This window comes from Anabas testudineus, chromosome 5 (assembly GCF_900324465.2).
Source record: "Anabas testudineus chromosome 5, fAnaTes1.2, whole genome shotgun sequence".
Lineage (NCBI taxonomy): Eukaryota > Metazoa > Chordata > Actinopteri > Anabantiformes > Anabantidae > Anabas > Anabas testudineus.
In genome coordinates this window covers 19,396,801-19,420,363 of record NC_046614.1, presented here as the reverse complement: position 1 = coordinate 19,420,363, position 23,563 = coordinate 19,396,801, and the positions used below count along the sequence as shown (strand labels likewise).

At 38.5% G+C, this 23,563-nt stretch overlaps 1 protein-coding gene across 1 annotated transcript; it reads left to right on the top strand.

Annotated features, from left to right (window-relative positions):
• Window positions 1-4,935: 4,935 nt before the first annotated feature.
• On the top strand, window positions 4,936-22,849 carry ngfb (nerve growth factor b (beta polypeptide)). Its single transcript, XM_026350038.1, has 3 exons — window positions 4,936-5,082; window positions 17,948-18,080; window positions 20,720-22,849. The coding sequence occupies exon 3, from the start codon at window positions 20,731-20,733 to the stop codon at window positions 21,334-21,336; it is 606 nt and encodes a 201-aa protein (XP_026205823.1). The 5' UTR covers window positions 4,936-5,082; window positions 17,948-18,080; window positions 20,720-20,730; the 3' UTR covers window positions 21,337-22,849.
• Window positions 22,850-23,563: the final 714 nt, after the last annotated feature.

Below are 23,563 nucleotides of genomic sequence, written 5' to 3'. Positions count from 1 at the left end.
ACAGAATGGAAGACTATATCACAAACCCTTAGTTACTGTGGCAGAATACCACTATGACGTACATCTGTTGGCATTGAGATCACACAGAAATCAATGCCTTTCTTGAATTTATAGTCTAATGGACAAAGTGATGAATGTACAGTACAGTACACACTGACAATATATTCAGTTTGTTCAGTAAAATACAGCCAGCTGTTTAAAAGACCATTTCTGTGTTGTTATCTTTTGAACGATTCCTACTTGACTTTTATGTTTTGCAGCTTCTTATTATTCCAAGAAAATAAAAAATAATACCTGAAGTGTTGTGCAGAGCAGAGGTCTTCATGGGTCTCAGATCTGTGATGAGATGTATGTTACTATTTGTTTATATGTTTTCTATATGTTTTCTCTGTCTCTGCTTAGGTCTATTTGGCTCGACTGTACTTCGGATCAAGTCTAATTATATTCGGTTCTATCCGGGTCGGCTCTCTCTTTTTTAAAAAGAGGTTTAGGTTTCACTGGTCCCTTCAGGTTCAGAGTATCGGATGTGTGAAGACCTCTAGTGCAGAGCATGATGGAGTGTAGCAGATGGTAGCAGTGCAAGGCAAAGTATTTACTACTGCAGTTAATGGGTCTAAATTGAGCAAAACCATCGAAGAAGAAGAAATTAAATACTGTCGTGTTGTGATCGTTTGAAAACAGCACATCGTTTTGACAACAGCGGTAAATGGGAGTTCATCTGTCAGCAATCAGTATTTCAAGAGTGACACAACCTCCCACCAACCGCACACACAGACACACACAACCTTCTGTAAACAAACCGAACAGATCCCTCGATCATCATCACACAGCTGTAAACACAGATGTGCTCAGAACCATGTCCTGTAGCAGAAACAGACAGGGCTGAAGAGGAAGCCAGGAAGAATATACTGTATGAAGCTGATGTTCTTCCATGCACATGGAAGTTCACACTGAAGAACTGATGTAGCATAAAAAGGCATAAAGATTATTTTTAAATAAACAGTTTGAATTAGAGCCGTAATACAGATTAGGTGTAGATGAATTTCAGAGCCATAAGTTGCCAAGACGACACATATTCCCTCAGTCCAACATGATGTTACATTGAGGAGTAGGGACATTTTTTGAATTCTTCTGTTCTATATGAAGTTTGACCTAATGCAGAAATGGTCCTTTCTGTCACAGACAATACAGCCATTGTCCTCCAGAGTTGAGGAGCCTTTTCCTGAAAGGCTATCTGCCTGGTGGCCCCAGGCTAATTTGGGCTGGGTGGAGTGGGGGGGTCACAGGGCACATGCTTAGCCTGGTTTTGGCTGGTGGTCTGAGCAGAGATCCTTCAGATCACTACTTAGGTCAGGTGCTCAATTTGCTTGAGATAATCTGACAAAATGAGCTTACATGGCTTCCAAAGTCTGTTTCAGGAAATACAACAGTCCAAGAGAACAGAACACGCTCGCTCGCACGCACCGAAACTGTAAAAGAGCTGTCAAGTTTGTACCATTGAATAACGTGTGGCTGTGGTTGTGTGGCTTTCTTTCATTTCCATGACAAATGATCTATTTGCAGCTGTTCAGCAACAAGGCCGTGTTAGGCTGCAGTGAGTGAAAGGACATCAAAGAAATTATTCAACGTTATTGGGAAATGCAAATACAGTTTCTTGCAAACAGATGCAAGCATGGTAATCATCTTCTCATCAACTCTTTGTAACCGTGTGTGTGCTTTTGCCAATATTTCAAACCGTTGCTTTAAAAAGTGGATAACAAGTGTTTGGCAAAGGGTTGTACATTTTTCACTTTGTCAGCCATGATTTATCCTGACAATAACGGCCATCCTTTTCTTTCCCCCTGTCCTGCCTGCTTTTTAGTTCAGCACGCAAGTAAACTGCAGCAAGCAATGTTAAGTAAGCATTAACCACTTCAAGAAGAAAATAGCAATAAGATGCAACACAACACTCCCATTTGACCATAACTCCACAAACTGAGTTAAAAAGGCTCAATAAATCACAAAAAAGTGCAACAGCGTCTCAGTCATCCAGGTCATAGCTATCCCAAAGATGCTTATCCCAGAGGCAAAAAGCCCCTTTTGTGCAATAGCTGATGTCACAGTCCCCAACAGGCACAATATTATATTATTTGAAAGCAACACATCCACCCTTACGTCCATTTGCAATGTTTTATAAAATCAGTGAACAGATACAAGTTGCACTAGATGAACCAGAGTCTGAAAAACGTTGTAGATACTGTAAACAGTCTATATTGACTTTTCAGGTCCAACACAGCACTTAGAATATAATTATAATACAGTATGTTGATAAATGAAGTTCCATCTACATCATTTTGCTCATCAGAATATGGATACAAGTGTTTTGGGGTAGAAACTAGATAGAAGAGAGAGAGAGTGGCAACTATTGCCGACTTGAAAAGTTAATGATGGTTGAGAAAGATGACCTGTGCTGCATCTCGCTCTGCTAGGCCTTTGCACTAATCAAATATGAATGTTTCATAGAATGAAGATTAAGCCCTTACTTCCTGCTTGGTTCCATGAAGTCAGCTGTCTTTTGAAACGGGCTGGGTTGATGCGGCTGATGAAGGCCAGATGTGGATCACCACAGTATACACATTTTCCTTCTTCAGAGAAATTGAGAGTTACAGTGTTGCTTAACAAACAAAAGACCTGATCTTTAGTCCTGTGAGAAACCCCAGTCATACCACAGTTAGTTCACAATGTAGCAACCAAAACACTGTGTGTTAGTGTGTTAGGCCATGTGGATATTTTCTTTTATTCTTTCCTAAGAACTTTCTAAGGGCAAGACTATTGTTGTATCTCTTTTTCTACTTTCTTTGTTGTATCTTATTAAAAAAGTAATAGTGTATTCAGAGCACAGTATATTCTGACCTTCAGTTTACAGGAATAAGAAAGACTCATAAAGCACAAAATATTTTTTTCATTGTCAACAACTGCCTGTGTGCAACTGCCAGATTATAATTTCAAAACTATTTTGTGCTTACACAAGATGCAAACAAACAATAAAAAGATCTTCCTAGTATTTTTCCTCTCATGCAGCATAAAATGTAGCTGTGACTTTATGAAATGCTTTCTGTCCTCCAAAACCGCTATTCACTAATCAGTACTTATGTACTGTTAGTTCCATTTATTGCCAGACATGTTTCCTGCTCAGTTATGTTTATTTCTGAACATGTATGAGGTGTTCAAAACCTGTGATAAACAGCAGAAGTATTTGGTCTGGCCTGAGTGACTAAATGGCTTCCTCCAAATGAGTTTTACAGGAGATCAGTGCAAGGCCGGGTTTCAAATCCCCAAAGCCCCGTAGTGTCAAAGCAGGAAGAACCTGCTGATGTAACTAGTCTCTCACGGGTGTCTGGTCCAACTGTAATGTTCATAGAAGACAAATTGGGTCTAATCCATTATGTAGGATAGAAAAACGACAACACAGCTCCTACCAGCTGAAAAATGATTAGAAAACCAGAGGCCTGCTTTTCAAAACACGGCCATGACCACTGGTAAATACCAATCATGCCATAAAGAGTTCACAGCAATAATCAAAGCCAGTGTAATCCTTGTGTAATATGTAAGCAGATTCTGCCTCCATGTGTTCTTATTAGGATCCAGATGTTGGAGGCTGGTAGTGACAAATACAGCGATGTCCCTATTTTTAAAAGATCTCAACCTTGTTTAATTTATGAGGAGAGTACAGTAAAAAAAAAAAAAAAAGAAAAGAAAAGAAAAACAGCTTAAAAGGCAGATTTTCCAGTGACCTTGTGTTTTTCATCTTGTGTGAGATGAGAGACGGATCCATACAAACATTAGCCATCAGCCACATTATTTTCTCCACACCTGGATTAGTTCATACCGTCTCACCTCAAAGCTCAAATGGTTTCTTGAAACATTAGCACTATTCAGTCAAACACCCACTCTGTGCTTTGAATGCATTTTGTAACTCTACCCCGTGTAAGATTTGGTGTTGACAATTATGTCCGTTTAGAAAAAAAAAAAGAAAAAAGAAAAGAGTTTTACAATTTCACCAATTTAACATCTGGAGAGATTCTCAAATTCCTGGTCAGCAAGTTGTTTTGCACTTCTAGGATGTTGCAAAAAGAAATTCTCTCTTCCAGTATTAAGAGTTCAAGAGTTCAGCAGTACTGAATATAATATCAGCTGAAAAATCCTTTGGAAAGGTACTAATCTCCAAAATTAATTCTCTAAAGTGGGTGATCCCAAACATCTGGTGCCGTTTTTGACAGGAAGAAACCCAAATGATGACAGTTTGGCTTTTCTGCAGCCACATATCATGATAAAGGCCACCTGGACAATAAAACCTGAAAGGATTTCTACTGTAAAATAATTTCCCAAATAAAACAGGTCTTTACTCACTCTGAATGCTTTTTTTTTGTTTTGTTTTTGTTTTTTGCATTAAGTATAAACACAATAAAAACAAAAATAGAATATAATATGAACAAGTAGTATAGACAGTATACAAGTATAAACTGGGGGGTCAGCACACTTCAGCACAAATAAGACTGATGTCATGTCCAAACAGAAGTTGTGGCAACAGCAGTAGCAGCTTCAGTGATGCATGCATGTCTATGCTGAAGACACAGAGAGAGTACAAAGTGCATGTCCACCCACATTTTGAAAGAGGGGGTTCAGCAAAGTCAGTAAAATTCATCTGGGGGGGACTTTTATGTCAGTAAGACACTAGAATCTGAACAATAAACTTTTGATTAGTACTGATTTTAGTTTTATCTGAATTCCACATTTAAACATAATAGCAAGTGAATTATCAACACTTTCTGGTGGCTAGCAGAAAGGCAGGCACTAGGACCTGCAGCATGTCACCGTCTGACAGAGGTTGCAGCCTTTCAGGCGCTTCTCACTTACTTTCAGAACAATATTCAAACAAGTGCAAGACCCAGAAAGGACTGTTTGGGATAATTAGCAAAGAAATCATTATTCTGTTCCCTGGCATCTTGTGGAATTGCACACAAGCTGGATTATATTTCAGTAATCCTCTGGAGTCTTACGTCAGTGAAGAAGAAGAGGAAGAAGAAGGGAGCTTTTGCCGAGGTAGAAAACTACTTCACTTTCATCTACACTGCATGCATCTACACTAACTTACTAGTGTATAAAATCCCAGGCAACGAAGTAGCTGAGCTTTTAAATGTTTAGTTTTACATTAACATAATTTCAGACAAAGAAAATTAGCTTTTTAGAACCCTGCATACTTTTACATAAGCAAATTAGAGAAATGAATGTATTTAATTAAGTTTTATCAACATAAACGTTACTGAACACTTTTGGGAGATTTTTGCATTTCCTCTTCTTATGTGTTATCGTAATGATTTTACTCAGGTTGGTATGTATTAGACTGCTAGTGAGGGTTAATGTTTGAGGATCAGATCCAACAGGGAGCCGATCATCTCCTCCATCCTTTCACAAACTGCTGAAGCTTAGCCTCGGGCTCATCAGGTTACAATAGCACCTATCAGACCTGCACTTGTCTCCTTGGGCTAGGTACTGCTCTCAAAGCATTCCTGCAGAGTTTTTGTATTTCTATGGTATGTTGCATTGGAAACAAGGAGCTAGCTGCAGGGTAGTTTTCCTCAAATTATGTGTGGCACTGAGTTGAGACAAATTATTGCATTCTTGACATTATAGCAGGTGATTATACTCGAAAAGACTTGCTATGCTATTTTGGTGTTCTTAATTCAACAGGCCTTTAAATGCATGAGGCTCGTTTTAGAAAGATTTGATTCTATTGCTATTAACTTATCTTTTGTCTGAACAGTGTGTAGCGAGTTTACAGAATGAAAGTGGGTCAGTATTTGCACTACACTGTAAACAGGGACAGCAACTAATTTATAACCTATTTATCAAGTGGCATGAAAAATCAACTACACCATCGATAGTCTTCTGCTAGTCTTCTCCAACAATAGAGGCTGTGGTCAGTTTACAATGAAAAAGAGTGTGATGAAAGAGAGGGAGGGCTGCAGGTAGGATGCTGGTCTTGATGTTTAATTAAGGAACATTAGGCACAATTTGCCACAAACTCTTCCTCAAGGTCTCTCTGATAGTATCTACAGTTGGGACACAGGTTTTTAAGGGATCCATGAACCAGCAGTCGATTCACAATGCTTTCTTCAAAGGAGATTTTGAGTCATGTTTTTTGACATGGGAAGCTGAGTGCACAAAATGTTTGGCAGCTGTGGTTAAACACACACTGGCCCAGCAGCATTCTTGTCCTGCATTTCACCAAGAGAGAAAAATATAGACAGAAAGCCGACTACCTTCTGAGTGATGCAAAGGTAGAACGAAAAACCTTCTAACATCTTAACATCATCCTGATGCACAAACTGTACAACAGTGGGACATCTGTAGCTGAAAGTATGCTGAAGTAGTTAAGTGCTGAAAAACGTACGAAAGAATAATATTATAATAATAAAGATTAGGGAAAACAATGCTGCGAATGCTGAACATCAAAGTTCAATCTTGTGAGGCATGAGTGAGTAATGTCCTTAAACTGCTTGAAGCGATTCTTCATTTACAGTGATATAAAAGAGAAAAACAGCACCTCATCACATCTAACAAAGTGAAACCAGAGAATGTTTTAGGGAAAGCTAAACTAAATGCCAATCATCTCCGCTAAATATTTCATCACTACTCCAAACCTTCTTCCCCTTGGTCCAGTAATAATACAAACGCTGTCAAGCGGAAAAGTATCTCTCCACTGAACTACACATGACTGTCTTAAGTGTCTTCTTTTTTCTGGATCTGAAATCAGTATTTAAAATAGCAATACAGGAGTCCAGTGTAAATACATGCAACTGAAAACTAGCTTTTCCATTTGGCTGCAAACTAACTAATTAAGAACACATGGTTTGTGCGGCTATAGATCTGTTTACACCAACCCTTTTCACATTTCTTCAAACAAACTTAGATGCATTAAATTTTACACTTCTTAAGGTGAAGGATGGTAAAAAGTGGAGTTTTTTCCTCGTCTTTCTATCTCAGTCTTTTTCCATCTCTCCTGGTATGCAGAGCATTAACGGACATCAGTGAAAGTTTTCTGCACACCAGCTGTAACTCTTCATTGCCGAACAATCTGTTTCACAGGTGGATGAACTGTTCTGTCAGTCAAGGTTCAGACTCTTTAGACAAATGTATGGTCCATCTGAGTGGAACAAGAGCGCCAAAATAAAACTGCTTTTTTTTTTTTTAAATCACCATATACCACCTTTCCACTGTAACATATCACAGTTAAAGCAATATAACTTAATTTCAGAATTGGCTTTAGGGTTTACAGTGTCCAGCATTAGGGCTTGAGAAAAATAAGTCATTACAAGAAAATAATGACAAAAAAATAACTGGGAGCTACAGGACCTTGAGTTGTATTGCTGGAGTCAAAAGTCTGCATCACTTTGGCAACAAAACATTAAAGAAATTAAGAGTAGTGATGACCACTGTGGCTCCCTCTATTAGAAAGAATGGCTTTTCTCTGAACAGTGTCACACTTGAGCTTCTGGCGCAGAAGTCTTGTAATTGTTTCTTTACGTCTCATCTCTTTTGTTGGAATCCTCCTATTAGACCAACCAGTGTGTAAGGAAATGTGTGTGAAAGCTGAATAAAGTTGTTTTAGCTTGACATTAAAGTATGACAGCAAGACTCCATCTAAAGTTCCAAATGTTATCAAATGTCAGTGATTCCCAGTTTAGTCAGGAATTAATAAATATTGACCTGATTTTCCCCGAGCTACTGTATATGATGAACTACTAAAGAGTACAGAGGCTCGACTTTTTACTGATAAGCTATTCATAAAGCAGCATTACTAAAAATCCCCTCTTCTCCTGTCTAAAGAGCAGGAATGTAATTGCCAAAAATTACAGGAGCTTCTGTTATTCTTCCACTTACTGGCATCAAACCTAATAAGTCTCCCTTCATATATAATTCCACCAGCATGTATCCTTCCATGCAGACGTGTCCAATCGTCTCTTATAGCCCGGGGTACAGTTCAAGGAACATAGTACCCATGTACAAACATGGAAACGAAAAAAAAAAAAAAAAAACATAGGCTACTGTAAACGTACTGTTGTGCATTCTCATTGTTAACTTAACCTAATAAAGATGCCTCCTGCTGTATTTTCAGCAATCAGGCTGATGCATTAAAATTGCATCTAAAATTCAAACAGAGTAAAAGTAAAATATCTGTAGGTATGAGCAGCAGAGATACTGCAGGCCTGTGCCTGTGATCGAGCTGCATTAGCTCTCTCCACTGAAGTGCCCCTGCAAGCAGGAGTACCTCATCATCTCAGAGTGAGAGTTACAATAAGGCCACACACACAGTGTGTGAACTTCAACTCATTCTCTTCATCCTGCACACCAACTCAACCCTGTAAGTCAAATACAGCCCAACTTCTACTCTTTCACACAGTCATGTCTGATTTAACAGTATATCAACACAGTGTTTAGAAGGAAAACTTGCTTCACAGCCTTTATATGAAAAAGAATTATGCTTATATATTTATTTTCCATTTAAATCAATGTTTCGACCTAAAACCAATACCAATGATGACTGTTTTCACCTCTGCTGCTGAAGGTATTGGGTTTGCCCATTGATTCGCTGTTTGGCGGTTTCTCCAAGCTTGTAATTGCCTGGGTCACTACAGGTCTAGAGCGCAGACTAATTGCACAAAGGAATCTTTTTCATTTGAGCCACTAAAACAAATAAGGCAGAAGCCCAGACGACCACTGAAAGTGACCGGATACAAACAGTCAAATTTGCTAAAAACAGAAGACGCCAAACACAGCACCACATATGCATTTTGACTTAAACCCAGTCAATTCTGTGGCATCACTTTATTTACCCTGCATAACAGCAGGTGTGAATTTATTTGGACAGAACTTAACCATAATATAGGGATACGGAAAACTGCTGTGACAAAAATAATGGCTGCAGTAAAAGAGCCGCAAAGGTGTCAGATGGTGCTGTGTACACGAAGCCATTTGATTGGACGTAAAGGGCGTAGATATCACATGCTCAGTGAACCAGGACTTTAAACAATCAATTTGGACTTTACCACAAAATGTCAAAGCAAAGGTGGAAACGAAAGCCAGAAAAGGAAACATGCTCTTTTCCGCAAGGTGGCAAAACTATGATGGCCAAGACCAAACTCATACTGTCTCGTAGTAGCTGGAGCTGCTGGACAATTAATGGAAATCTTTTGGCTAAGAATGATCAGAACTTAAAAACATCCAAAAGGAAAAAAACAAAAAAACCAAAGAAACATCCTGGTTTTCATTTGTTGAAAATGAAAACAACATTTAAAACATTTTAGTGACACACAGAAGAAGAGGCAGCACAAACATAACTGACCACAAGTCAGTTCCTGAAGAAACAAACACCACATGGACTGTTGCTAATAGAATATTCATAGTGATTAAAACTGGCGTGGACTCTGAATGGTCTCATTGGCCGTCCTTGAAGATACAGAAACAGAAACCAACAGCAATAAACAGAGGTGTGTACATGTGAGTCTCCAGCTGTTCTACAGCTAAAATAGTTTTTCTCTACAGAAGTCCACAAATGTAAAGAGTGTGGTGCTTTATGTTGAAGTCTACATTATTTTAATTATGCTCAGAACAGACTAAACAATAATGAAGTGGAGATTCAGGAGGATGTGAAAGTCTGACCAAATAACAGAGCAGCTATTCTGTCACTGAAAACCATATCTGATCTGGCATCTGCCAGAGTAATGTTCCCCAGTAAATGAAAAGGGCCTTCATTTTTAAAAAATGTTTCAATCATTTGCAACAACAGGAGAGCTTTAAAGCTCCAGGTCACCGAGGCTGCTTTTTTTTCCCCCCACAATTTCAACTCTTGAGCCATATTTAACTAACAAGTATCCTTGATGATAATGTACAGTTCATCTCAGGCGACCGATGTCTGGCAAGGTTTGAGCAAACTGCACAAACTAAACGTCGGCTGCATTGTTGGGTGTGTGCCACTGCATGATGAAAACAGAGAACACCACATACGCTGACTCCCTCAAGTCATTGTTGTAAAAGTTTATTTAACTAATTTGCAGTACTTGAGCAGGGGCCCGTTTCTCCACCGAGTCCGTTGTGTTTAGTTACAGTGTGTATAGAGACTGGGGTCAGCTGCGTTTCCTCAGAGCAGTGAGACCAAACACAGCCATCAGTGAGTAATGAAACTGTCCTTGTTAAATCTTCCATTTACCATCCTCATGTGGTTGTTTCTGTCAGTCAGTGATTATATTTCAGGTTGTTGGGTTTGGGCAATGCAAAGAAAGATGATGCTCGCTTTGCGACACATTCTTTCTGTGGCTGTTTTCATTTATCTTTGATGTCATACAGTTCAACGGAGTTTGCAGCGTGTGTGTGCGGCAACACGTGTATTAACCGAGTGGTCAAGAGAAAGTAAGTGGAAAGTTCTTTTGTTTAGCTTGTAAACATTAAATCACAAGGCTACATTATAATTTCTGCTCATTGTGTATCTTATCACAAGAAGCATAAACAATAGGCTCCTATTGTCATTAAGATTTCGCAATCAGTGTTTGCTCTCGATGGTAACTCTGAAGTTGCATCACCAACAGTGTTGGATGAGAAGTCAGAATCTAGCTCTTGAGCAGATTGCTGACTGACTGGCCCGCCCTGATCTGCTCTATGACTTGGCTTCGTTCGGCCTCAGTTTGGACCTCATGTTGTCATCAGGTCTGAGAGCCAGTCAGACTTTCACACATCTGCCTTAGATCACAACCAATTGCCAGCAGAGGTCTCATTTCTTAACAAAAGGTCATATTGTGTTTGAACCAATTTCCCACATAGTTGTCCGATAAGTAAAACAGAAAATTGCCATAACTAGATCCAACAGGACAGGGAAAATGGGAAATTATGAGCTGCAATTGCATGCTATTATCTTTCAAGTTGCCAAAAGCAAAAATAGGACATTTCACTTCCCTACAACTCATGGGCAAGCCGAGGCAGGTATGCAAAAGTACAAACCTTAAGTGTAACCTTAAATGTGTTGCACATGTGTCCCTGATGCACATGAAATGGTCTCACTGAAGAGCCCACAGCACATGTTAGCATAACAGAAGTAAAAGGTTATTCAATTCTTACACATTAAGTGTGTTACGTTTGATTCAAGACATTTTTATGGCTACAAAGGACACAGGTTAATGCATTTTTAAGGTTTGGATACTGGAGAATGCTGAACAATATTTATCAAGTGTATTCACAGCCACTGTATCCAGAGTTTCAAACACTGCTTGTATTAAGAACTAAACTAGCACATACAACAGTTTTAAATATTGTTACTGTCCACAGCAAGCTAGAAAAACATTGAAGGCCTTTGTAAAAGACAGTTTTAAATATCTTTAAAGGGAAATTAATTAAAAGCTTTAAGATGTTTCAAGACAAGATGCTGATGCAGCATATTATGAGTTTTGATTGTGTCCATGTCAGATTTAAAATGTGTGTTTTCATACTATAGTCAGTTCTTTATTCTGTTTAACTGAAGCTTCATCATTTACTGTAAAAGTAATGTCAAAAAACTGTTTGAAAAAGGCAAATAATTCATTTTAATTATGTTGTGTTTACAGAAAATCTGAAACTAGATCTTAACTGACTTTTACTGTCCTCGTCCTGAACCAAAGCTGCAGTCTGTTCACTGAAAGTTTGCTGCTCCATAATCCAGTTTCTATCTTCTTATCCACTCAGGTTTTAGTATTTTATGAATCAACACACTTAAAGATTCAAATGCACACTGACAATATATAATTCAGTGATCAACAGACCTCATTCCAGTTTAACTTTCCAACAAACTCATAACTGTGTCCTCCAGTCTTTAGCCCACTGCCATCTATTACCTCCTGTGTCTTTGTCAAACACAGGTTGACCTAATGCAGGTTGGCTCTGACAGAAAAGGTATTTGGACACAGTTTTAATTCTTTAATACAAAAGCATCAACACTTACTATGTGCCTTGAAAACATGCACTTATTTTAATATCCCATTATTATTATTATCATTGTTACATCATTCACCCAGTTAAACACAATATCGCTGCACGTGTCACTTTCTAGTGCTGCTGCCATTTCTCTAATGTTTTTCCCCCCCGCCCCAATTTTACCTTTACCTCTTCCTGATCTGACTTGTAAAAAATAGCTTCAGGAACAAATATACAGGACAGTTACTATAGTAACAAAATGATCCCCTATTTACTTTTGACTGAAAACACTATTCAAGTTAAGGGATGTTTAGACACCATCATTGCTGCGGCTTCCTGCCTCTCCTTGTAGCACAGCAGAGCTGTATTCAGGGTTAATTGAGGGATTCCCATCTATAAATTAAGATGCAAGTAGCTCAAGACTCACAACACACTGTGTAACAACTGCACAGATTGAAATGGTTTGTCTGTAAAGTCTAATTACAGTGGAAAGCAGAAATTCTGTGACTGTCTAGCAATTTAGACACAAAGGGGAAAATTATCATAAAGTTTCATTTGTTCCGAGTCCATTTCAGAGAGATGTAATCCTTTTATTAAGGTTGCTTCGCTTTATTTCTGTTTTTAAAACCCAAATGATTGCTACGGACAAGAGCCACCATTAAGAAAATTGCCTCCACAGTTTAGTCTACATTTAGTTTAAAACATGTCTGTCACTGAACAATCTAAATTAGATCCATCTACAGTCTTCAGAACCTCTAACTGCAGATCACTACAGAAATGCTAATTTGAGTTATATCTGCATTTTTTGTCAGCCTCAGAATAAACACTGATTTTAGTACGATGACGATTCTTTACTTATATGTAGATGACTGTATGAAATTATGATATATCAGGTGAAATAGTTATAGTTGGGGTAAAAATCTACACAAAAACTGAATACAATGATTTGCAAATATTCATAACAGAACATAGAAAACAAAACATAATTCTGAAAAAATACTTTATGCTTAGGTTTCCAGCCTTTGTCTGTCTCAACTTCGAGTCATTGTGCTGCCATTGATTTTATACACAGTCCTTTCAACAATCCAACGTTTTTGGAATTAGGGTTGTAACATACAATTAAAATATCATTTGCAGTCCTAAATAGTTGTGTATTAAATTAACTAGAGATCAAATGATGTGAAATCTGAACAAAATGTGTTTGTGTTCAGATTGTGTTCAGCAGGTTAAAAAGGAAGGAAAGAGGGAAGAGAAAGCTTAGAAACAGTATTGATCTTCATTAGTCAAGACAATAAACAATAGTATTCACATACTTCATACAACAGATTTTACCGAGGCTTTCATTCTAGGAACTTTTGAGTTTGAAGGCTTAAATTCAACACAAAGCAAAGCATCGACCTGTTGAGCAGCTATGCACGAATGACCGCAGCAACATAATGAGCCATATGTCATTCAAAGTCCGCTGGTGGCTTTCAGATAAAGTCACCTGCACCTTCCTCCCTCTTTGAATGAGAGCCAGCCTCGGTAGGATCATGTTACCAGAGGGACTGTGTGACTTTTACCATATGAATGAAGCCACTGCCATGTTTTTTCAGAGGGAGGTTGATTGTTCCTGGTCTGCAGAGTCGATTGTGTGCCACACCGGGCTGCTTGTCAGTCAACCCAGACAGGGTTCATTAAACTGACTCCATTAGAGCTAATGAGTTGTAGGTCAGTGGTTGTGGGTGGCCTATCCATTCAGGGCTAACATGCCTCGTAACTGACTGGCCTGCTGATTCAGGTAATTCATGCCAACAAGTGACAGATTGTTTTGTCTGCTTCCATTACACAGCAGCCTCAAACTATCTGCAGCAGTAAATGCTAATGCACAGTTACGCTGCGGTCTATAGACTCCACATGCAAACAGCAGCGGCAGCAGTGGCACAGGGTTTGCAAATAGTCCAGCGGCAGCAGTAAAGAGTAGAACAGCTTAAATATACCATGATGTTGATGGTGATGCATTTTATTTTATTAGATCAAATGTTGATCTTGAACCTTAATCATGAAACTGAAGGATTGTCTTTTTATTGAGATATGTGCCAGGTGTTTTCTAAATTAAGTGATCATGTCTAAAAAAGTAGAGAAAATATTAAATTACACTTTCCCGGTTATGTTTATATATTCTTTGTTGTTTCATCAACAGTGCAACTAGTTCTGCCCTGCTCCAGTCAGTTACCTCACAACTGGATTTATTGTGTGAAGAGAAAGTGAAATGTTGATATTCGATGCCAACGTTCTGATCTCATCACTTCCCACAAGCTCAAAACAACAAGGCTGACTGAGCAGCGCCAGTGGTAGATTTTAATGCCAAAGCCTTGTTAGATACAGAGAATATTATAGATAGATACTGCTGTATATACTGCATCTACACACAGCTACATCATCATGTTAAGGCAGACGGTCCACTCCAGGAGGCTGCTACTGTGTGCTGGCTCAGTGGAATGGAAAACTAGGGCACTTAAATAGACTGATAGATAGATAGACATCACTGATTGTGTTATTTGCACCTGTGTTTTTGTCCGGGTCAGAAGAATCAATCAAAGAATAACCCACAGCAAACAAAATAGAAAACACAGATTAACAGACATCATGTAATAGTTAATGTCTTCAGTTTACAAACAATAAAACAAAAGCTGAAGTTGAAAAGCACCAAAATTAAGCTTTTACCAATAAGTATTTGACAATAAAGATTGAGTAGATAGTTTAGAGCAATGAAGGATATATGAGAAAATAAATAATAGTAAAAAACAAATCCCCATCTCAACACAAGCGCTGGTTCACCAAACACAAAGTTGAAGGAAATGCTATAAATGACACACAGAGGCTGTCCATCATTCATTTTAAATAACCCAACAAAACCTAAGAAAGAAAATTTATCAAAAGCCAAAATAAATGAAATCAATGCAAATACCTGACACATGAGCATAAAAGGCTTTTACCAACCAACACATCCACAGAAGCCTTTAACTATTAAACCCATTTACAAAAGAAGCTCATACTTAGCTTGATGAAGTGAAGTGTTGCTCCTTTCAATTTCTCATCATTCCCAGATCCAGACTTCCCTGTTTCAGGTGTCGTTTGAGGTCGACAGGTGAACAAACCAACTTATGAGACGTGACTTTATCAACAGCGACTACAGCCCAGGTTTATAGTCGAGGTCGAGCTGGTTTAAATAAGCCGCATGAAAAGATATAAAGTGGAGCTGTAAAGTTTTACTTTAATGATGCCTTCAAAAGACAAACACGCTAGTTTTATGTCAAAGTCCGGATTTTTATTACCTCGAAAACGCACTATTTGTAGCTCAGGTGTGTGTGATATGTTCGTTGTCTAGTACTACAATACCCATAAGCCTCAGCTGCTGTCGGCATGGAGATATAGACAGCCAGCGTCGAATCAGCTGTTGCCAATTAAGAACATTTTAACTTGAAAATGGGAATAAAATTTACAAATGATGTTAAAATTGTGTAATTTTGACACTGATTCTATATATAATATATATAATATAAAAACGTAATGTTATGGCACCTCATGTTACTTAAACTACGTTTAAAATACACTTTAATGAGCATGTTTATTATTACTATAAGTACATTTTTAGTAGTTTTAAATTGTTGTATTTGTCACTTCTCAAAACTACTTTTTAGTTTCACAGCACTGTTCTGCAGCTACACTATTTTCATGCTATTTTTAGCCAATTCATTTTGCTCAGTTGTTCAAGTTTTCTTTTTCATTTAAGTTTGTTGTATTTAATAGTATATAAATCATTTAAATAATTATATAATAGGTCCAGTACAGCATACGGCATATATTAATAGTAAATGAATTTAAGACATAATCACATACAAAGTGAAGAGTGGGTTATAACAAAATAGAAAAAGTTGCACTTGAAGGGATAAAAACAGGCGTGTAAGGTGCATTGTGTCTGCAAATGTCAGCGTTAGCAGCGTTCTTTATCTGTACTCCTCAACTTTTGCCCCGAACTGTCCCCAGTAAGGTTTTAACAGGGTCTTGTGAATGTTATTATAGAAAGTTGTTCATGCTGATTCAATAGCATTTCCCGCAGTGTTATCATTGGCATATTGAGCTGCAAACATCCTGTTCAACATCATTCCAGCGCTGTTTTATTGGGTAAGCTCTGGGAAGTGTGAGCGCTTTTTCGGGAACCAAATCAGAACCAACAGGACACAGTGACTACACTATGATATGGCTCGCTGTCTATACACAGAGGAACCTATGGTGGGCCAAGTAATCCCACTTCCTTTACTGCTGCACCATCAGTGTTATTCGACCAGGTGACGGTATTTTTCACTCTCCAGTCATCAGCTGATCATGTGGCCGTATGCTGCTGTAGCACATCTGCTTCTAGGATTAATGAGTGGTGTGATGTGAGATGATCCAGTGCACACCAGTGTTGTACGGCAATGTTATAAGCACATTTGTATCCCACATAGTAGCTTGAATGAATGTTGCCACTTCTCTGTCACCATAGGATGAGATTAAATATTAAATATATTTAAATATTTTATTCAACAGCTCCTAACTTATAAAGGGAATGAATAGAGCCCATTACTTCCTTTCTGTTTTTGGTTTCAAGCACTTTGAACCATATCACCTTGTGGTCATCAGCAGATGGAAATTGTTCAGTTGTCATGGATGTGTTGACAGTGAGCTCATCTACTGTGCTTTTATGACTTGTCAGCATGAGATGAGAGCATGAGAAGTCCAGCTCCATGACTAATGACGTCAATCCACTGATAAACATTGTGTTATATGGTTGAAAGCTCCAAAATTATCAGTAATTCTTTGACTTTGACTCAGGAATGTAGTGTCCAACTATTTCCAAAGTTGAGAATGAAGTTTGATGCTAAAATACACATTTGTAAAAAAACAATAGCTGCTCACAGATTTGTGTACTGGGTATTTTTGTGCTTTATGTAGAAATACGTAAAGAAAATGTTACTGAAACATGATATACATGTGTTGTGCTTGAGGGAATTAGCGTAAGGACAGTGTTCAGCTCAGGTCGCCGTGTTATTTAAACAACTCATTCTGCAGTTGAAGGATCATAGATTTAAATCCAAGGACAGCCAGAGACTACTATTTTTTTAGGTGCTGTAAAACAAGAACATTTCCTCTTTACATGGAAGCAGCACGCGACTGCCCATTAGATTTACAGCCCATTTACTTTCTAAATAGCTTACATTCCTGTCTTTTCGCAAGCTTGCCATATCCCACACACTCACAGTTTCTAATTTCTATTTGTGAGGCAACACGTTCTCAGATTACTTTTGATCCATTGGTTTTCAGACACTAAGCAAGGTGTGACATAACATGTAATCGACTCGTGAAAGGGACGTCTGAGCACAGCGACATCACAATAGAACCAAAGGACAAAACTAAATTTAAGCTCCTGTTTCACTGTGATGCAGCTTGAATAGTGGCTGGGTTTTATTACAACGCAAAAATGAATCACAACACTCAACAAGCAGGGTGGAATAACTAAACAGAAAGGAACACAACTAATTATAACAGCAAGATCCCAATTTAAGAAAATGTATAATGGTGACATGTTCCAACTTCTCTGATGTTTGTGTGGCTTCACCAGTTTTCTAAAGGGTCTGGCTTTTACTTCTTTACATCTGTTTATTCAGGTACAGGAGGTTTAGGTCTAAACAAACCTCAAATGTCATTTATTAAGGCGTGTTAATAGAATTTACAACATTCATAGCAGACTACACTACATTTCACCTTAATAGGCTACATTATGCAGATCTGTTTTTTTATTTTGGTATGTTCAGTACAGTACATGAGGATCTGGTGAGCAGGAACAACATATTAACTTTCTCTTCCCGTATCAGCCTCACAAAGAATGTGTTTACAGTGGGTTTACGAGCAGGCTGAGACACTTTCTTTGCTTGTATCTCAGCAGGGCTGAAAAGCAGAGGCGTGCTGGATGGGGGTCATAGTCGGGCCTGATGGAAGGAGCCCAGAACTCAGTGAGCTCTGATCACGTCCTCTAGAAGCAATCAAGGTGCTACAGTTCATACGGAGACACTGAAAAGGTATAGACGGAGGTCTGCCACTAATTCTACATTTACCAGATTATAATTTCAGTAAGGTGATAATTCTACACTGAATTAAGAGGTGTTTTTAACATTTTGCCCACCTTACTGCATTTAGGTAAAAAGTATTATCACAGTTTAATATATAAGACATTTTTTCTTAAGCATGTGATTATGCGTAGCATCAAAGCTTTGACACTCGCCAACTGAATGGATGGATCAACCTCGCTTGTAAATCACTTTGGATAAAAGCGTCGGCCAACTGATTAAATGTCAAATGTAAATTTCCATGTAGAAGTGAAGGATTTTTACTTTTATCGCCGACCCAAGTCCAAACTTGTATTAAGCAAAATTTAATAAAAACTGACTTTGACCTATGTCATAAAATACGTTTTTTTTCTGCAGGTATTCGTCTTTGTCTGCAGATGATTTAACACAGGAAACACATAGGCACTGCTCCAGTTATGTGTCTCTGTAAAGCATGCCAGTGATCCAGCATTTGTCTCACCAAAGCCTTGGATTTAAAGCACTGGAAAGGAATCTATTTATCACTATTGTTATTACACCAGTGCTTTTCCAAAATTATTTTATATGAAGTATTGAAATATATGACCAGAAAGCTGACTGATGTATTGTGATAACTTAACTCTAACATAAAATGAGATCATTTTTATCATGTCTGAAATGAGATGTGACTTTTTTATCTATTTTTGCAAAATAAACATGTTTTGTAATTCAATTCAATCCAGTTCAATTTTATTTATATAACGCCAAATCACAACAGAAGTCATCTCAAGGCAGGCAGGTTTAAGGTTTAGGACCTTATAACATATAACTGTATACATAATTATATAAAAGTCCAATTCTCCAATTACCTGTGGAGAGGAAAAAATCCCTACAGACGAAGAAACCTGCAGCAGAACCATTAGATAGGACCAGTAACTGCACTCTGGAGATATGCAGCTCCAAGGCTGAGGATACCTGCAGAGGAGAACAGAGAGAGAGAGAGAGGAGGAAGCACAACTACAGGAGAGAGAAGACACAACATTAATGACATGCAATGGTGGCATTTAAATGGATAGAGGATAGGAGAGAAGAGGAGAGGAGCTCAGTGTATCAGAGGAGGTCCCCCAGCAGACTAACCTATAGCAGCATTACTAAGAGATGGTTCAGAGTCATCTGACCCATCTCTAATTATAAGCTTCATAATAAAGGAAATTTTTTAGTCTCGTCTTAAATGTAGAGAGGTGTCTGCCTCCAGAACCTGAACTAGGAGCATCTAAATAGCTGAAGGCTCTGCCCCCCATTCTACATTTGGAAACTCTAGGAACCACAAGTAAACCTGCACTCTGAGAACAAAGTTGCTGGGAAAATATAACTATGAAGTTTTAAAGATATGATGCAGCTTGATTATTAAGTGCTTTATATGTAAGGTGTGTTTAAAGTGTTTTAAACTCTATTCTGGATTTTGCTGGGAGCCAATATTGCCATCTGGAATATACTATGCTTTTTTTTTTTCGTCAGCATTCATCTCAAAGACTTTTTGCTCATTTATTTGTAGCTGGATGAATGTTTCCTGTTTCCCGCTTTAAAGGAACCTTCCTGTTTACTTTAGCAATCCTAATTGGCTGTATAAAGGAGGAAAGTCTCCTCTCCAGTAAACTGGTCTGAAATCATACTAATCATTTTAAAATCAATGGAGTAATGTTTTTTTATGTCCCAGTATTGCACCATACACAGGAAGACAGAGCAGAGAGTGCTTAAGTGTGAGGAGAGACACTTGGCTAAATTGGACAGACCTCACAAGCATTTATTGGTGTAATCATAGTTTACTATGATTACACAACACTATGATGGCTTCTTTGTTTTGTTGTGCCAACTATTTTAATCCAGTAGCACTCACCCTTACACCCGAGGCAAACGCAGCATATAATAAAGCTACCTGACAGGGCCTGCTAGCAGCACAGGTGTTGACACGCCTGAGAGTCCTGTTGTACTGTTAACTACAGCATAGAGCCTGTCAAGTCATTCAAGCCAGCAGGGACAGATGTTCTGTTGTGGTCTGTGTGTTGCGTGTATAAGTGTGATGAAACGATAACGATATCAAACGTGATTTCTGGGTTATGGGAAACACCACAAATAGTTTACTGTCCTCTTTTTGAATTCAGTTAAAGTAAATAATTTGACTATTAATCATTTAATTAGATATAAATCACTCCACTTCCTGTTTACGGTGTCTACACTTTAATAAGTGATTCAGAGACTTTGTTACGCTCTCTTTAATCTTTCAGACAATGCTGCATCTTAAATACTAAAAACCTTTAAAGGGTACATTATATGATCCAAATGATTGTACAGGTAATCAAATCTGAACTAATCCTAAAAATACGCATTTGTTCTGTAAACTGAAGACTGCTAAGTATTAAGTGTCAGACCTTTGTGTTAGGCCAGGTGCTACTACCAAAATTAAGTGTGATCAGTGTTCAACATGTTGCACCATGAAATGTGTGAACAAAACATCTACACTGAACTTGTTTCCACAACCGTCCACTTGCTCTGCCACTACATTTTACAATGCATACTCTATCTGCAGTAACAGATAAACAGTAAATGTTCTCTGTGCTTGTTGACAACCTCAGGTTGTGTGCCCATGAGGTCGTCCATGCTGGTCCTGTTCCTCTTCTTCAGTGCCCAGGCTGTGGCCGCCATCCAAGGGGACTCGTGCACCGCCACGACGGCACAGCAGCAGGATCTAGGCAACAACCCCAGCTCCATCCCCTCTGTCGATCCCAAGCTCTTCACAAAGCGCCGCTACCTCTCGCCCAGGGTTCTCATCAGCTCTCAGCCCCCAGATGAGGAGCCAGCAGGGACACAGGGTGCCGGTAGAAGGACCCGCAGGGGAGCAGGGCAGCCTCAGCACCGTGGGGTGTACTCAGTTTGTGAGAGCATCAGTGTCTGGGTGGGCAACAAAACCAAGGCCACGGACATCTCAGGCAACGAGGTGACAGTGCTACCAGACGTGAATATCAACAATGTGAACAAAAAGCAGTACTTCTTTGAGACAACGTGTCACAGCGCTCCCTCAGGTAGCTCAGGCTGTTTGGGAATCGACACCAGACACTGGAACTCCTACTGCACCAACTCACACACTTTTGTACGAGCGTTGACTTCATTTAAGAACCTGGTGGCGTGGAGGCTCATACGCATCAATGTGGCCTGTGTGTGTGTGCTAAGCCGCAAGTCCTGGCGGCAGTGAAGACTTTACTTGCACACCTCAGTCCCTCGAAGGCTCATACAGTCAGTCATTTACAGTGCATACAGACACATACTCAAGCTAATGTGCAGACAGCTGTGACTCGGTCTGCATGATATATCACCAAAGACTTTTCACCCTCTGCACAAAGTAAATTATTGGAATATGACAAAGTATCAGGACTGCATGTATGTACACCAGGCCTGGGTCAAATAGTATCTGCAGTTGAACTGTAGCTATTCACCTGTTAAAAGTATTAAGGGGCTGTTGCTGTGTCACTTTTTAAGTAGCTGTATGCTGAGTCTAACTTTACTCTTTCTTTATGTGAGGAACAAGACAGGTATTTATCAAGGTATTATAAATCTTTTCATTTTATTCTGTGATACGTTCTGCAAATAAGTTTGCAGTTCTGTTGTACAATCTGCTCCACACTGCTACAGGTAATTCCCAATCATAAATATGTCATTTGTCAAACTGGTCTGACTTTCCAGTAACTGCTGAGGAAATTTTTTTTTTTTTAATTCCACTGAAATAATATACAATGTGTGTTTTCAGTTGCATGTATTTTAATTTATAGCCTAGTTACACTTCTGTTGATTACAAACATCACTATTTTTTTCCCAATTGGAATACAGCTGTAAACCATGTGTACGGACTGCACAGTGACTTAATTAGTTTATATTTTGTCACATAATTGTAGTAATTCTTTCTGGAGTCAAAAATGAAATGGCACACCTTGTGAGTTGTCTTCATAACACCATCCAAGTCTAAATAGTTTTTCTTTTATTACATTTATCTGAGATGTAGAAATCTGCCTGCTATACTTTTATGGTGAGCCTGTGCAGCAGGTCTAGTTAAATGTCAGATGCAATAATCTATAGTGGCATTTAGTTGATTTCTCAAGGACACAGTAATTGGGTTTAGACTAAATCACAGATGTAGTTTAAATTACAGCTGCACAAAACTCAGCAATGGTGTTTAAGAAACCAGAAAGGTTTAAACCATAAACCACAACTGAACTAGTGACAGAGCAACAGCCATGGTAGAGTTTTAGCAACACAGTCATGATAATTATTGTACTTTCTGCCACGTTTTATTTCGCCACTTACTCTAAATAAAGCCACACGTTTTGGAAATACAGTTTGATCCAGGTCTGATATAAGCATTACTTTTGTTAAAGTGTTGTTGATATTGTTATTTATTAAACACTTACGTACATGCACAGTGTGTTTTATGACATTTCTTGAATGAGTGGTAACCCTGTTGTTCCTATGGCAAAGTCTGAGCAATAAGAACTTGAAATTAAATGTAGTTTCTTCTTAGCCTAATAGAAAAAAATGAAAAGAAACCCCTCATGGCTTAATTTTTCTGCCAGTACTTTGATGTTTTTGTCTTTGCTTTGGGATTTTCTCCTGCTCTTTGTTCTACAGTTGATATGAAACCAAAGGAAGTCAGAAATATACACAAAATGTGATCTGATCTTCATCTAATCAAGAGTATTAACAAAAACAATGTGCCTAAAGTAATAACATAAAAACTAATTCTGATCTTTCATGTCATTATTGAGAACAACCATAAAAACCTCACAGTGGGAGTTGAAACAGTATGTGAACCTTTTGAAAAATGACCTCAGAAAAGTCAGGTGTTAGCATAAGTTAAGAAAATTAGTTTGGAAGTGTGAACTAGAGCTACTTCCACTGACAAAAAACACTCTCTGCTCTGCACAAGAAGAATATGCTTATGAGAGAGAGCCATGTCTCGCCAAAAGAGGATCAGAGGATCGACAAACAAGAATTGTTGATTTACAAAAAGCTGGAAAGGGTTACAAAGTGATGATAAAGACTTTAGAAATTCACCAGTCTACAGTTAGGCAAACAATCTACAAATGGAGACACTTGGGGACTGTGGCTGCTCTACCAAGAAGTGGGCGGCCATTCAAAATGACCCCAAAAGCACAACAAACACTCAATATTGAGGTAAAGAAGCAACCCCAAGAGACAGCCAAAGATTTGAAGGCATCATTGGAACTGGCTAACATCCATGTTCATGAGTCTACAGTATGTAAAACATTGAACAAGCAGGGTGTCTATGGCAGGACACCACAAAGAAAGCTGCTGCTTACTTAAAACACTGCTACACACCTGAAGTTTGCCAAAGAGCACATTGACACTCCACAGAGGTATTGGCAAAATGTTTTGTGGATTGATTAAACTATATATACTAATCCACC